Here is a 17,146-nt window from a genome sequence, read left to right as displayed (position 1 = left end):
GGATTCGGCTGAATTCCTCCAGAACAAGTTCTTGCTTTCTCTGTGAAAGATTAACGTTAACCGTGCATACCGTATTCGGACTTTCGCGTAGCAACCACGTTATCTGATGCTTCTTCTTCCAAGTAATTTCATATCGCTTTGCATTTACGATTTGTTACTATATTGTGAGATTGCAGTGTTATCAGTCGTACGTGATTAATTCAATGACGTTTCGTAGCTCTGTTTCGAACCTCGAATTTTTATATCAATGGGGGCCGTGTTTCGATATGCTGAATCGACTGAAACGACGAAAGGTTTTTATTTACCCTTAGACGTTGACACGGTTAAACGTAGTTATAGGTTTTTATAGTAACCTCGTTATGAACGAGGCGAAGAGAATCGTGATTTAGCGATGTAACGACGAAACTGCATTTCACGCGAGTAGAAATAAGGCACGATAATAATTAGTTAGGTAATAACGTCGCGTGTTGAACGAATGTTCTCCTATCTCGGCAAGTAATCGCGGATGTGCAGCACATTCATTCGACGCGAACTATGATAATTCAGATGTTAATTAATGTCGAGTACCGCATGGACACTGATTTCGTTCCATCTTCCAATTGCCTCGTCGTTTTCTGAAATTCCTAATTAAGTATCTGCTTCTCATTAGTATTCCAACAACTCCACTTAACGTGTACCCATTTACTGAAAATCTTAATCGTAGATACGCTTTCTTCGCCCGTCAAAAACGCTCGTACCTTTGTCTATATCGTGAAAATCAACGTGCTTCGTACAATTATCTACATCGCCGGTGGATAAATGGAGGCTGTAAAGAATTGACGGAGAGCAAATTGGGTTATGGCGTACTTACATTGTCATCCATAAAAGTCGACGAAGACGTTCGATACGGCAAAATCGCCGATAACGTTCTTAGCCTCGACATAAATGCCATGTCAATTATTGGCTAGCTCGACCCGATAATACTTCCGACAAAAGTCAGCCAGAAGGTTGTTCCGTTCCCTAACGTTTACCCGACATTCCGTAAGGATCGTTCACGTTAGCCGTTCACCTTTAACACGCTTCGACTGGACCGAAGCTGCGGGTTAAAGATCCTAATTTTTCCTTGCCAAGAAAGTATACGTCTCTCCTTGTTCCTGCCTGAGTCTGCTTCGTTAGGATAATCGGTCTCTTTCCTCGGACTCGAGTGGAAAAAAGCGGCGACGTAACTGCAAAAGATAGGCTGACTCGTGGTATTTGTTTAAACATTTGTCACACGGAAAACATTTTTAGAACGAGGTAAATCTAAAAAATTGTTAAGATATTGTTAGAACGTTTGGGAATTGCTGCTTCGTTCGATATCGTTAAATTAACGTGGATAGAGGAAACCATATATTCGATGTTATAAATGGAAAAAATGAAACGTATCGCAATTGTAACACGATCGTAAATTAAAGATTTAACCTCTCGATGCACATACTCGTGACATGGACAGCTATGAAAGTTGGAAAGAAAATATCGATGGAAGCTAATACGATTTACAGACAGAATCAAAGGAAACGTGGCACGCTTGGGAAATCCATTAAGATGTGTAACTTAATCGTTTTTCAGCTGGTTGACTCGGTGAAAGAGAAGGACTATATGGAAGACGTACAAGCGATACACCAGCCATGGCCAACGAGGAACCGTGCCCATTCTGGTTTGCCCACGTGCTCGTTTCGTTCGTTGACTCGTTTGATCGGTATAATCGGAAAAACAGTGTACTTCGTGATACGTTCTTATTCACAAGAACACGATTTATACGATATGTTATTGTAACCTATTTCATTACTTACAGGCAAGATTTTTTATTTATATGGAGATTAATATCATTACACTTTCGAATAAACTATTCCCAAAATTGCGATGAACATTCAGCCGCGTGACGTTTCACGCAAAGACAGACTCGAATTATGCATTGTACGAATGAAATATAATTTCAGTAAAAAGACGTAATCCGTACAAACATCAGCAGCATTTTCCAATAAGATCGCTGATAAGTTTTACGACTTAGACATATCGCTGTTATATATTAAATTGCGAAATTCTTCGGATCGGAACAGGTTAGCGAGCGAGCTGTAACACACGTCGAGTTGCGTAAAACATCATGCGGTTGCTTCGTTTCGAAGTAGATATACGTTGATGTAAATAGTAAAGGGGATTTACGACTTCCTAGTCAAAGGCGATAGAGAAAGTGGACGCGATCCGCAAGTCGACGGCGCAACTTACCGTTTATAGTCACCGGCCGTACTCTCGATTCGTCTTAATGGCCATAACATCCACGACATATCGCCCTCTTCCGACATCGATCGCGTTCGCCTTACGACTTTCAGTCCTCGGAATTACCAATGAGACGCTCAAGCTTCCACTCGTATTAACTCTTTCGCTATGAGGCTTTCAGACCGTCAAATATTATTATTATAATTAACAGACGATGTAAGTAGCTCATCCTGTACATCGAATTACATTAAATTAAAGAAAAGAAGAAAACAAGAAAGTTAATATAACACGCACCGATACGATACATATTGTATTAACAAAGGGAGTACACGAATAAATTTTGTATACAGGAGGAAGAAGGAACTTTGCATAGTGATAGATTTCCTCACCCTGTTTCCATATATACATAAATTATAGGAGCGGATACTCGATATTGTTGAAAATACTCATGAATCTTGATTAAAATTTCATTAACGTGGTAAAATAATCATGAGGTCATATAATCGTTCGTTTAATTCTCTGTAATATAGACTTGTGTTTATTTTCATCTATATTTTACACGTTATAATTAATCGTATAAAGTATTTCAATGTTCGTACGCGTATCATTTTCCTACTATCGGAAACCGTGTCGTTGTGAATGCCAAAAATGCCTTCAGTTTCTAAAGTGCCATAGCGAGAAGGATAACGGTAATAAAATGCGAGTGAAATTTCATTTCTTAGAACGAGCGAGCCTAGTTTTTATTCTCAGTCGTTCGGTTTATTCCCTCGAACAAATAACTGTAGACAGTTACTTGCGTTGGATGTTCGCGATGAAAAACGAAGGTAGACACGCAAACGTATACATTCTACGACAAAGTGAGTCATTGGTAGAAATACGAAAGTGTGCAGAAGGCATATTTGGCTGTTTTGCCTTGTAAAAACAAGGAAATCCACATTGAAAATATTTCCACTGTTTTAAAGCTATCCCTGGCACCGTGCCAATCTCGTTAACCACGGGATATCGGTAAAAACCAGATCGAACGTGAGTTGAAATCTGCTTGGTTTGTGTATCAAAGTCGAACAGGCTCAATGCGGAAATTTACTTATTCTCGCTTCTGTTTCCGTACACTGTGAACTGGCTCTAATGGTTCTAAATTTCAATCTTTCTAACGTTCTCCGTAAAATTTGTTTCATTTGATCGACGAAAGCGGTGCGAGAGGTTATTTAGAAATCTTTTTCATTCTGTATAGTTGAAAAGGTTTTGCCGAAGAATACTTTTTAAATACTTTGCAGTACTTTATCGTTAAATTCGTTAAAAACATACGTAATCCTACTTTTGCACGGCCGGTAGAAACTGTAAGATCATAATAGCGGGATTATCGTGTCATCCTGAAGAAGTCGGAAAAGAAGTAACACGCGTCGGGCTCTCGACGAAATTGATTCCGTAGAAAACTAAAGAAAGGAAGAAAAACAAGCCACTCGACGTTGTAACCTAGATTTTGAGTGCGCTACGCGAACCGGAAGACATAAGTACCCGCGAGATCCTCCCCGCTCGAATACGATCGCAAGATCCTTTCCGGCTTTTCTGCTTCGCTTTTTGACCTTTTTTCGTACGCGTTTCACCGTATTCAGCTCGAGAATTGCCGGACCGATCTCTCTCTCTCTCTCTCTCTCTCTCTCTCTCTCTCTCTCTCTCTCCGGCGATCTTCTCAGGATTCTCCTTGCTCCTTTTTCCCATGTAAATTGTGCACCTAACCCGAGCCAGACAACCGTTCGTGTCTCGCGGAACTCCGCGCCGTTTCGCTTTTTCGACTCGCCAGTGAAATTCGTTCCGCATTTCTCGAATGCTTTTCTCACGCTGTTCGTTTAGACTTTTGTGAAACCGACGATATATGTTTTCTATTTTATATGTTGAGAATTTATCTCTACGAAAGACTCAGGCTAACGCTTTTCGGTTAATGTTACCAAAGGCAATGCGCGAAAGTCGAGCGATGGCGAAGATCAAAATCGAAGGAAAACGCGAAAGAAAGGGTGGAATGGAATAGAAATCGGACGCACGGTCAGCGCGCTCTGTGAACTTTATTAATTCTCAGCTTTCTAATTGGATTACTCTCGAATTAATTGGCACGATTAAACGGTCAAACTCGACATTACCGACGTCGACGAACTCACCCCCACTTTCCGATTTAAACACGCGGAAATTTATTACACGTCGTTTCGATATTGCTCGAGTTTCCTTCGTAGGATCGTAGAAATCTCGTCGTTCAACCTGACCATCTTTCTACACAAGCTCGCGATTTTACCATGTTTCTTTAAATCGAACTGCATCGCGATAAATGTTAAGATAAGATTAGGGATAATTTATTCCTTTGTCTTCCTTATTAAACATTCGAATAAGCGCATCGAACGTCCGAACGACTCGTTAATTCTTACGAATTAAAACGCCGAATAAAATTTCTATATCACGTTCCATCGATACTTGGGCACTCCCTTTCTCGATTATCGTCGTTTATCGATTGTTTACGAATTCTGTAGCTTAATCGCGACAGATCGCGTAGACATTTATCGGCAATTCGGCAATATGTATTTAAGATATTTCTGCATCGTTTGATCCGCTAAATCTGAAGCTTTCTTTCTAAATATTTTTATTTCGCGAGGCAGAGATACGTGTCGATATGAACGTAACTTAACACGTTGAACTTTGGCCAACCAGCCGGAAGTTAGCTTGGAAGATTACCAAAAGATAGTTTGTGAAGGGGGAGGGCGGCAGTCATCCTGGCGCCCGTACAACCCCATTTGACGATGACGAGAAAATAAAAACAAAGAAGAGAATGTAAGTTGGACGGATAGATTTGCATCGCAAGCGATTTCCTCTTGAACGCTTCTCATAAGCTGCTATACTTTTTTGCACCTTCCATGCTCCTCCTCTTACCACTCCCTCGATTGACACAGTTATCGATTATCCATTTTCCATTTTCCTAGCACTCCATTCCCGTTAATTTATTGATCCGTAGATCAAGAAATTATATTATCTTTTGAAACGTGCTTTATATTCAGAATATGAAACCTTCTTTCTCTTCCTATAAATATAATTTCTAGATATTTGAGTTGCTTTTAAATATCTATGTGCTACCTGCTGGGTCGCGCTTCGGCAGAACGTAATTTGAATACAAGAAAGAGAGACACTCATAGTCGTTAAAGATACGAGCATGTCTCTTTTCAACAGGTGCAGAAGGTCGTTCTCTACGTAACAAACCTGTACGTCATAAACTACAAATCTAATGAATATTTAATCAGTATCATATGAACTATCCCCAACCCAATCCCCTAAGTGCTACTATCAGTAGGAACGCTCAACTGTCGTGTTACTTAACTGCGTCACTTAATGCAACATCTTTTGCAGATCGAACCATCGATTGACGATAACTAATCCCCGCGAGAAAGCCGCATGTAATAGCGAGTCTATGCACTCGCGCAAACTTTCTACTTGGTTCTTTCGCAGACTCTTTTCGTTCATTGATTTTAGGAATCGTATATTAACGTAATCTCTCGTTCTTCTAAGAACGAGTTCTTCGAGAATATTAAGTTTGCGAGGAGGTTGTGTTGTCGTGTGTTAGACGTGATCGATAACCGGTCTGTAAATTTTCTGCGCTAGGAAGATAATAATCGGCCCGCTGCAATAACGCGCTATTGGTGAAAGGTTGCTCGAGTAGCAGTGACAGTACCGGTTTGATTCTTACGAATCACAGCTCTTGACATTTTTTTTTTCGATCGATTGTCTTATCGTACATCGATGGTTAACCGCCTTGTCTGCCCGCTTTATATTAGAATATTTTTAGAAAGTTGTTTGGATAATTCGAGATCCGATTGAAATTTTCTTAATTTACAACCGATAAAATGAGGTGTATGAAAGCCTAGGAACTCTTATTTCAGTGGTAATTTAGAACGACTATCGTAATAGTTGCGGATTAATAAGGAAACGATCATTTTCTAAATCATTTATCTTGAATCTTACGTCAACTTATTACACAGTCGCAACTTATTAATTCAACCCGAGGCAACGTAATTGCTTACAGAGATCTAAAAACGGCGTATTTTACGCTAATTTCGATTATGTTAAACCATTGTATTTCCATTTATCGCTCACTTCACAAAACGTTGATAGTTTCTAACCATCCTTGAATGGAAGCAAAGTGGCAAATTGATGATCGTTGTTCGATCATCTTGATGGAAGATCGTCGAAACGTGTCCTGATGGGATTCTCGACTCGGTTTGGATGCCTCGGTCTATGAAGCTATTCGGTAGTGTGCTGATAGCCACGGTGGGGATTGTTCGGAGTCGCGTGACGCAACGGAGTAGGAGTAAGTAGACAGGGAACGTAGTGGTCAGACATCGTGGCGCTATGCTTCCAAACGAAATCTTACGCTTCGTTACACTTTACTCTACGTTTTCGTCCCTCGATCGATCATCGCGCTCAGGCAAATATTTAATTCCCGTACAATCTCCGCGTAATGTTCCCCTGGTAATTTAATAATTCGATGGAACATTTCATTCCGTAACGTAGCATTTTTTCTAAATGTCACGAAATCGAACGATTTGGAAATTCAAAGACTTCTCATTTGGCTATTTTCACCTCACGTAGATCATCTATTTCGAACTGGGCCGATCAGATGTTTCATTTGGGTAGCTGCCAGTTTTCCTACGCTACTATATCTATAATAAGAATAGAATTATCAAGATGTTGCGATACATTAACTTTCCGATATAACAGCTGCGATCTGTTGAGTCATTTTGCACCGTTTTTGTGTAGGCTTTGGCTGGTTTTTGATCGTACGAAGGTCGTATGAAATATACTCGATTCTTAAATACCGGTCGATGTAGTCGATGTAAGTATACATCTTAGATGTACGTACATAAAAGAAGAAGAAGAAAACCTTCTCATTCACGAATGGATTCGTTCCATCCATATGCAATGGATCGTCTCCTAGGATGTTAATTAATTCGAGAACGGGCGCAGTTCGATGTACGTGTTTGTATGTATGCGTGTCGTTCGATCGATAGAACTTCGTTTCGGAAGTTGGTGGTCCAGCGAGGATACACGCAAATGAGTTCCGAACCGAGTTATGGAGAATTCGAATTATTGCCCCGAGATCGCATCGAACGCTGTGAATCCATCACGAACACAGCGCTGTCTAGAAACTTGTCGTCTTTTCCTTATCTTGCTTACCGTTTTACTTTTACTTCGGTAAATACTTCTTCGGATAATTAAAGCCCAGAAAAGAATATCGGATCCCTTTTATTATTTGTTCAATGTTTCATCCTTGACCAGAGGAGGCTGATCACAAATATTTTATCGTATGGAAAAAATTCTCGTACAATCGCTCGATTTATTACTCAAAGTTTGCTAGAATGACAAAAGTAAATATAAGTTGGATTAGAAGAAACGTGAGACCAGAAAATGTGACTAGCCTTCGCTATTCGAGGATTAGATTTAGTTTTTGGAATGACTCGTAATGACAGATGATAAAACCTATCGAATCCAAAAAGGCTCGACTAGGCATCCCCCGATTGGACACAATGTTCTCCAATTAATTCCGGAAGTCGAGCGCGCGCGTTTCAAAGCGATCGATGAACCATGACTCGAACAAAGAAGCCTCCCCCGTTTCGCCAACTATCCTCCAAAGATAATGCCGCGAAACGCGAATCGCAACCCTTATCAACGACGCGCGAGCCGACAAACAATGGCGGCGGACAATGCCGGCGATCGATGACAACGAATTTCGTGGCTGTCGCTTTCTCCATCCAGTCGCCCCGTTTCTCGCGTTCCCAGCGTTCTCCGATGTTCCCGCTAATTAGTACCATCCCCTTCAAGCCCCGTTTTCGGTCCACTCATCAACGAGAACTCGGCTCTTCGAGCTTTTCCGCGCTCGCGTTTCAACTTTTCGCTTACGATCGATGATCTATCGTCAACGTGCGACGATATCCATAACATATCGCGAAAGTATTAATATTCGATTTAATGTTATAATACTATTCGAACCGTTCAGAAGACACACTCCACACCCAACTCCATAAATTAAAACGCAGGAAAAGATGGTGTTGTTGCAAACACTTGGAGTCCCATCCTCGTGAATATTTCAAAATTATCGATTGTCGCGATATTAAGTAGACTCTTGATTTTTTTTTTGGCAGAAACACGGTGTATTTCTTATTTTCTTTTCTTTCTTTCTTTTTTTGCTTTGTAGAAATTTACAAAGGATTCGAATGCGATTAGAGAAACTTTCGCGTAGAATGATTCGAATTTGACACAGAGAAGGAATTCGTCTTGATCGATTTAAGCTTGTTCCACGCTGATCCAGGATTAATGCTTCTCCTCCAAGACGATCCCGAACACGACGAATTTCTCGCGAAATTCGTGGATGATCCATTTGTTATGACGTAGGATAGAGCAATCTGCCAAATAATTTCCCCATTAGTCGGTTAATTTAGATCGCGCCGACAAACATTCCAGGCTGCGTGGAATTTGCATGCTGCTCGTGTGAAATCTATTTCGACGTTCTTGAATTACCAACCACCCTTTGAAAGGTTTATGTAGAAAGAGCTCTTCGCGCGTTTGCTTCTCGCGTACGTTTACCGACTGCGAATATCTAGTTGCAAATCGTTTTCATTTAATCAATCGAAGAAAAATCTGGCTGAAATGAATGGTAATCTATCGTGTTCTCCGATAGTTTGCAATTTTACATTGTACTCTTGAACCGTCTAAACGAAAAGACTTAAGTTGAAAAAAAAGTGACGAGAAGCGATTCATTGGGCAGACATCGATTCGTCGCGATGATGGTCGTTCGAAAATGGAATCTCGTTGCAATTTTAACGCGATATCGACCGAATCCGAACGCAGAACAATAGACCGCGTACGAGACCAGCCTGAAGCATTGCCTAGAAAGGTTCCTCTCGGTAACAATTTTCTCTTCATCCTCCTCGTCTTCGTCGCCCTTTTTTCCGCCTACTCGTACGCTCTATTTTTCTACATCAATCTTTCTCTCTCTATCCTCGCTAACAGTATCCATAATCTTCTTTGTCGTTCTACTCTACTTTGTCTTTTCTCTTCTACGTTTCCTTTCTCTTTTTCGATGCGTCCACCCTTCTCTTTTAGTCTGTCGGTTCTCTGTGCTCGGCTACTGCGACTCTCTTCGCACGATTCTTCTCCGTTATTCTCCACCCCTTTGCCCGGTCTCCGCGTGTGTTTCAACGATACAGAGAATCCTCCCCTGTGTTTCTGTCGTCGGCTCGGTTCACGGTGGACCCGCTAACTGAGCATAATAAAACGATCCATCCAGCTCTCGTATCTGCCTATTTATCTTGCTCAGCCGGCTTTTTCCGAGGACGTAGCCGGCAGACAATCAGGTAGCCGCGCGATAATGATACACGCAACAAGGACGAAGTTGAGCTTACACGTGTAACAACTCTCTCCCGGCTAGCTGTTGGTTCGGCTGGTTAAAAGCTCCCCGGCTCGGGGGAAAAAGAAACGACGCGATTTGAAAGCGAGAAAATAGCGGCCGTCGGAGAAGGAACGACGCTAAAACGTACGGAGAACGGGGCAAAACGCGAGATAAAAACCGGCCCTTGGAAAAGAAAGGAACGCGGAGTCGATGGAGAAAGGGAGAAGGAAACGGGTGGTGGAAAAATGAAAGTAGGTGAGGGAACGAAGGAATAGAGAGAGAGAGAGAGAAAGAGAGAGAGAAAGAAATCGACCGATACGGAGGAAAAGGGAGAAACCGGGTGAAAGAGTCTGGTAGGAATCCATTAACGAGTGCCGTTTTCATACCTCTTCTATGCCATCGCTCTCTCTCTCTCTCTCTTTTCTTTCTCGTTTTCGTTCTCGTTCTTCAGTTGCCCCCGCCTCCCTTACCTCGTCTCTTTTGCTGTCTGAAAGAGCACCTACCAGCACAATAGATCGTTCATTACCGATACCGGGTGCCGGTGCGACGCAGACCCAGCCGAAAGTAGAAAGATAATAATGCGAGAAAGGAAGAGCGTGGAAGGCGCGAGTTCTCGTCGCGGCTGTATGCCACCCCTCCGCGAGTATCTCCCAACGACGCTTTAAGTGCTAAATGGAAAATGTATCGCGGACATCCCTTCTAACTATACCCGTCAATTTTCTTCTCTTCTCTCTAACGAGCATCCATGAAACTTTTCCTCGCGAATCAGCGAGAATTCCGCGTCCTAGGTCGTTGTCCACGAGGGCGGCACTTTTAACCGAAAATCTTGCAAACATCGTGCTAATAATGGTTTTAAAAGATTCTTCGCCTTTTAGAAGCTTAACGAGTTGTTTTGCTTCCGTTTCAGCAACGCAACAGAGCCGTGAACAGTCCAGGTAGTGACAAGACAGACAGGATACAGCCGCGACCACCGATGGCGGCCGCGAGCTTTCCACCAAACTTCTCGAACGTCGGCATATTGGAGAACTGGTAAGTGATTGTGTCACAGCTTGTCACGCTTTCGAATTATTACTAGAAGCCTCTTAAAAGTCTCGAAAGCTTCGTTAAGACTAGAGGTTGCCACGAGGCTAGAGCGGGAATTCGTGCAGGCGCCTCGATACCATTTTCTTCTCTCAATTTTTTCCAAATTGCGAAATTTAGGTTAATCCGTTGATAGAAAATTGACAGGAAATAAATGGTCGAACGATTATATCAAAGATTTAAATAGTAAGTTCGCGCCGCTTATCTCTTCAGTATTTGTAAGCTTTCAACTTTCGTACTATTTTCATTTTCCTTAAATTACCAAATCGATACCTTCGGACTTTAATAAATCGAATAATAATCGAATAATAGACCGAAACCTTCAGGACTTTAATAAATGAATCTTAAATAGATAAACCGTTTCTTTCATACGATTCGTTATGAATTTTATATTTGCGCGTCTACTCAACTAACGATATCGACCAATGACGCCACGCTGTTAGTGTTAACTACTCGTGCACGGCAAATTATTTACTTTACTTTTCGCGTATTCGATTATCGAATTTTCTTACAGGATGACACAATTGGACAATGACGAAAAATCACGATACGTGAATTTATTTCTCTAAAACGACATCTGTAGACTAAATTTCATCGTATAAGATTAATCGTCTCGCATGTTTATCGTTTTCTACCTGTAAAACAGCCAAAGAGTGCGTATATACACATCGCAGCACGAATATATCGAACGACCTAATATTTCCACTGTAGTTAACAGGGGATAATAACCGAGGCGGCTGCACGCGCCACCAACGTCTAACCGAACCCGTAGTGTCCCATTGAAAGCTTCGTTTGAGCATTAAATATCTATTCGTAGTGCATGCTGTTTGTTTGTGACACGAGCGTCAATTAGAATCAACGAAGACGTACATGTTCGCGATGGAATACTTCGCTCGTCGAAAGACTCTTCGTGCCGCGTCCTTCGCCGATACTTCTTTACGCTCGTTACGCTTTTCGATAACGATTACATTTCGCGCTTTGAATGGAACGTTGATCTCGAAAATTTGAAACTTGCGAAATTCTGGTTAGGTGTGTTCGACTCTGAAGGAGGCTTCGCAATCAACTTTGCCGTGGTTTCTTGATTAAATATCGCAAAGTGGATTAGACGCGGCGCTTTTTAAATGAGATCTTCTCGTCTTAACACTGGGATTACCGAGGGCTGAAATAAAAGCGAATAAATAAGATTTTATTCATATACTTGAGAAAAAATCGGTCGAATGCAGAAAAGTACATCGTCGCGAATGGAAACTTCCGTCGATAATTATTAATTTAAAGGTTTATAAATACACCGTGATAGTTCTGGCGTCTGTTGAGTTCTAGAAAGAATTATGAATCGCCTATGTTTTCGCGCGTGTTAAAAAAAGCGGCAGAGGATAATATTATGGGAATAATACTCGAGTATTCGCGTTTAAATCGAAATTTAAACGATTCGTCTTGGCGTGCTACTTTTGAACAGCGGCCATTGTCAACCAAATCCGCACATCGCGAAGACTGAATCCACCTTAAAAGTCGTCTGGCGCACGGAGAAAGGACGAAAGCGTCAGAGGAGGCATAATGGGACAAAGAAAGCGGCAACGGGCCATTGTTGCGTGCAACGAAAAGCCCGAAATATACTTCAAAGAAAACGAAATACATTCGAAGCGCGGTTATTGGTACGGTGAATTTCAGATTTCAACGAGCTTGCGGGTATCCCGCAGCCTTTCTATGAAAGTGTTTTAACTCTTGCAGAAAGGCTGTAGGATACCCGCAAGCTCGCTGAAATCTGAGATTCGCCGTACCAGTGCTCCGAATGTATTTCGAGTTAAAACACTTTGGAGATTTCTCATGGCGATAACCGTCGTTGAGATCCTTTCGTCATAAGTTGAACGCGTCGCTGGCTCTCTGTGCTTGCTCCTTGTCAAGGTAATTCAGAAGCAATTTCATTAGAAGATGAAACAACGAGAGATCGGCGAGCAGATTTCTCGAGCGTTATTAATGGTCCCCGTGTGCACCGACGACGGAATTGCCGTGGCGCGTTTGCACTCTCGCTGTTGATATCGCGAACAAAGTGGCGCGGACAATATGTGATTGTCGTTAACCTTCAGACAACGTGACACAGGCGAAAGGTCAGACGAATCGCGTAGGTTTGGTCAGGGTAGTTAAAAAGTAGGTCTACTCTCTCGCGCGCGGTTCTGATTAAAACTTAGAAGAAGGGAGGGGGGCACGTTGTAATTTTACAGCCGGGACCGTCCCTTTTTTTCGCGCTCCGTCGGCAGTCGGGAAGTCGCGATTAACTCTTTCTTCGCGGACTTCCTTTATTACCGAGCGAAGGGCACGGAGATTCCGTCGATCGAACGAGGGAAAGATAATCGAGCTTTGTGACTACGACGCGCTACGATCTCCAAGATGATGACTTGCCCTTTTTACTACGACCCACTCGTCGTATTAATGGCGCTCATGACTTAAGCTCTCTATGATCGGTTACTTTCTCTCGTCGATCGTTAAATTCGAGCTAAACGAAACTCTACCACTCGTTAGTTTCTTCTGGACTACCCACACGACTGAATTACGTCAAATTGCACACCAGAATCGTTAACGTTAATGCGATCGATGGGTATGAGTGATGTACGAAAAACGCGAAGAGTACACAATAGCGATCTAAGTATTTCTCTCGTTTTCCAACATGCAACGTTCCTTTATTTCTCTGGAGCTATTAATTCAATAGGTCGAGCTGGAGCTCCGAGTGTGCAGAGGCTTATACCTATTACTGCAAATCAACGAAAATATCCGCTACCGGCTCTTTACAACTACCAAGGAGTTGGCGAGTTGGCTAAATCGCGGTGTCAGCTTTTCATTGTATCATTCACCGCTGGGTATTCAGATCCTACGGTTGATTGCTCTAACGCTTAGCCGAAATAATTCCATAGAGGAAATAAACAGATAGAGGTGTAAGATTTTATGAGTATTTTCTCGAATTATACCAAGTTTCGGGTTCTTTATATTCTGACCACGTCACGAGGACGATGGATATTTTTCTTGATCGTTCTCTTTGTGCGTGAGCGCAATTACTTCTAAAATTCGAGACGGGAGATCAGGCATCGATCATTCGGGAAGAAATTAATGGCGTTCGTTCGAAAGGAAAGGCGTGCACGCTATCTGCTCCGATAATTCGGAGTGGATTGGACGATTATTCCTACCATAATTCCCTGTTAAACGGATATAATAATGGTGCAATTAGTCGTAATTAAACGTATGTCGAGGAACGCGTGACTAGACATCCGTTTGTTAAGTTGGCACACACTATTTTTAATGGTTCATTGAAGTAGGAAGAAGATGTTCCAAGTGACGGGCGTCATCGGGTTGACTGGCGTGGTGTTAATTTATTTCATGAGAGAAACACACGTACAGTGTCAGGTGCAGGGACACCCACGCAGTGTAAATTCGGCGACTGGAATAACGTGGGTGGCGTTCTGAATTAGCTAATGTCAACCAGAACTGTAGCCTATTGTCGTTTGCTTTTTAACAACGTTAAAAAAGGATTTGAAAGTTTAAAAAGTTAGAGTGGGTGTAGACAGGGGTTAGAATCGTCTGATCGTCGTAGATCATAGAAGCGATGCTTGCGTTTTAATACGTGGCGTTTTAAAAATTGGCGCTATGTGAAATAGAGACGAACCGATGAACTCGAAATTACTGGAGATCCTTCGAATTTTTTGAAACCGAGTGATTAGGAACCGCTCGTCGTATATTCTATTTGCACGCGATATGATCGGTGAATACTCCGCGGCGTTTCTACGTCACGCTGCCATTATCGTGAATATTGGAGGATGCACGCGACCGTAATCCTTCAGAAGCGGCTCAGCGTTCGCAAATGGAGCGTTCGCGGCTATAACGATAGGCTTTGCCGATGCTTTCAAGATATAGGACACCGGCTGCTTTTCCACGACTTCGCTAATTTAGTGGGAAATCCAGTCATACCGCAACCGATACGACGAATTTAATCGAGAAACTCTGACAAATCGTCGCGTCACGAGAATATAAGCTTAAAAGTGAGTTGCCCGGCGGCATAAAACTCGCGGTACACGGTCAATTAGACTACAGCGAAAGGATTAATAACATAATAGCTTAGCGCTAAAAAGAACGCTGACTCGAGAATGATAATCGAAAGGTAAATGCGAGGCTCGAATATTTTTTTAGCGTCGAGAGACGAATGAAAAAATTTCCAATAGTTGGACGCAGACGAGCAGAGGCTGTCTGTGCCACCCCACGTTTTAATTACACTTCGCACGAATTTCGACGAAATACCCGAGGAGCTGGCTCGCAATTTTGTGCCGCGTAACAGTAAGGAATAAAATAGCGAGGAGGTTTGAACGGTGGAGAGATCCGTTGACCTAAAATATGCGGCGATACAGCGCGGCAAATGCGCCGGGAAGATTCCTCGATAAACCCGTAACACATATCGAACTATATCCCCGCGGCCCGGGTATTTTGTGTTACGTGTATCGTAACTAATATGCCGCGTTCGAAACGTTCGCCGCAAAATGTGAAAAATTCCGAACCTTCGAATATTTCCAAGCTCATACTACTGATGTACAGCGGCGGACACTGGCCTCTGATACGCCGACTATTAATACGAGTATTAATCGACCCGTGTGCCAACTGCGCCGTGAATCTCCAGCTTTTATTTTAGACTGCCGCTACATTTTCGTAGCCAGGATGCGTTCGCTTCAATCTCGTCTCGTTCCACTAGCAAACTTTCCATACTAAAGTTAGACCGTCAACGCGATGTTAGATCACGATAAACGCACGGAAAAAGTATTTCAGCCTCGACGACATATTTTTAATCGAGAAGCCCTTTGGAAGAAGTGCACGTAGGATAAGACGATGAATCGAGTGAATCTAGTTGGAAGTTTTAGTTCCAACTATTTAATATCAGTTGGGGTTATTTTATCTGAGTTAATATCAAAGTGTTATCTTATCTGCAGATTCTATGATCTCAAGATTCTCGTATAGGATAGTTTCTAAGAATCCTAATAATCGCGAACAGGAGCGTATTTACCATAAATCTACAGACCTTCTTTCCAGAAAGGTCCTCAACTTCTTTTTCCGAATAATCATTAGATTTTCTAGGAGAAAGATGCTCCGATGCGGAACGACTTCTCGCGGAATCGCGTGTCGATCTAGATTCCGATTCCCGTAATTATAATTATCGCGTGCAGGTCGCGAGGGCACTTCAACAAAAGGGAATTTCTTTCGTTTCAATTACGTTCGAGATAACAAGGTGATGCTTGCATCAGATCGATTGCGGAATAACGAAATTAATTATATCGTAATTGCGGTGTACAAGTTATACGTCGATAATAAACGAAGGAAATTGCTAATCGATCATAGACTATTGCAATTATTTCACATATTTTACATCGCGTTGCTTTCGATTCCAGAGGATTTATCATCGTAACATCGGATGAAACAGCATGAAGGGAAAATGCGAAACATCAATGATACACACCAATGAAAAACCCACAAATTCATCGTGGCGAAATGGGCCACTGTTTACGAAACCATGATTCTTCCAGTCCCGAGAGAGTTGTAAAAGCAGTTTGCAGTCTCGTAATAGCGGCTCCTCTCGTTGAGACGCAGTTGCTTAGTACACTGCCACGATTTTGCTCGAGAAAACAGACGATACTGAATTGTAAAAGTCGCAGTTCCCCTTCTTTTCAACGGTAATGACTCGACGTCAGAAAAATTATAAGATCGATCTGTAACATTTGCCGGTTCATCGATCTCAATTTTATCGGACAGAACGATATTTCAGTTGCGATTGTTTCCCTCGAATTGTTTAAAATTAAACGAAACGCGGAGAAATTTGATTTGGAGAAATATTGCCCTTCGTTGACTGAGATAATTAAAAATTGAATACTTCAACAATTTTTGATTGGATATAACATTTCTGCGAATCGAAGTGAAACAATTTCCATCTGGGAATCCCTAACATAAGCATTCGCTTATTGTTGCAGAGACTACGACACAAAAGTTAACGAATTCTCAGCTTATTTTTTTTTTTTTTACAAAAGCTTTGGTCGTTCTCGAGATTCAGACTTCGTGATTCGACTTTATTTTTCTCTCTCGTTGAAGTACCAAACTCGATGACGCTAAGAAGAGTAGAAGAATTCGATTAGAAACAAATGAAAAATCCGCGTGAGAATTATTGGGAAATACTCGCGAAGAGGAAAAGCTAAAAAGTTAACGAAACTCGAAGTCGGCGAATGCCAGGTATCTTGAGACTTGGCGTTACGCTCGAATTAGTGTCTACACGGATGGCTTCCTTTCTCTGCGTGATCCTCGTTCCTCTCCGTTTACCGCGGAAATGCGAGTTTAAAGAGTGCATTCGTCCCATCAAGTTGACTATAAATAGACGGCCAACAGACGTTTTAC

General features: G+C 42.0%; 1 protein-coding gene across 1 annotated transcript in view; it reads left to right on the top strand.

The window, feature by feature from the left end:
- Window positions 1-17,146, top strand: part of LOC122570025 (RNA-binding protein Musashi homolog 2-like) — a 123,747-nt gene that overhangs the window by 46,999 nt on the left and 59,602 nt on the right. The window contains 1 exon segment of the mRNA XM_043731828.1: window positions 10,563-10,684. Within this exon segment, the coding sequence (XP_043587763.1) occupies window positions 10,629-10,684 (56 nt within the window). The 5' untranslated portion in view covers window positions 10,563-10,628.

Source organism: Bombus pyrosoma, linkage group LG8, assembly GCF_014825855.1.
Source record: "Bombus pyrosoma isolate SC7728 linkage group LG8, ASM1482585v1, whole genome shotgun sequence".
NCBI classification, from domain to species: Eukaryota; Metazoa; Arthropoda; class Insecta; order Hymenoptera; family Apidae; genus Bombus; species Bombus pyrosoma.
This window is presented reverse-complemented; position numbering and strand designations above follow the sequence as displayed.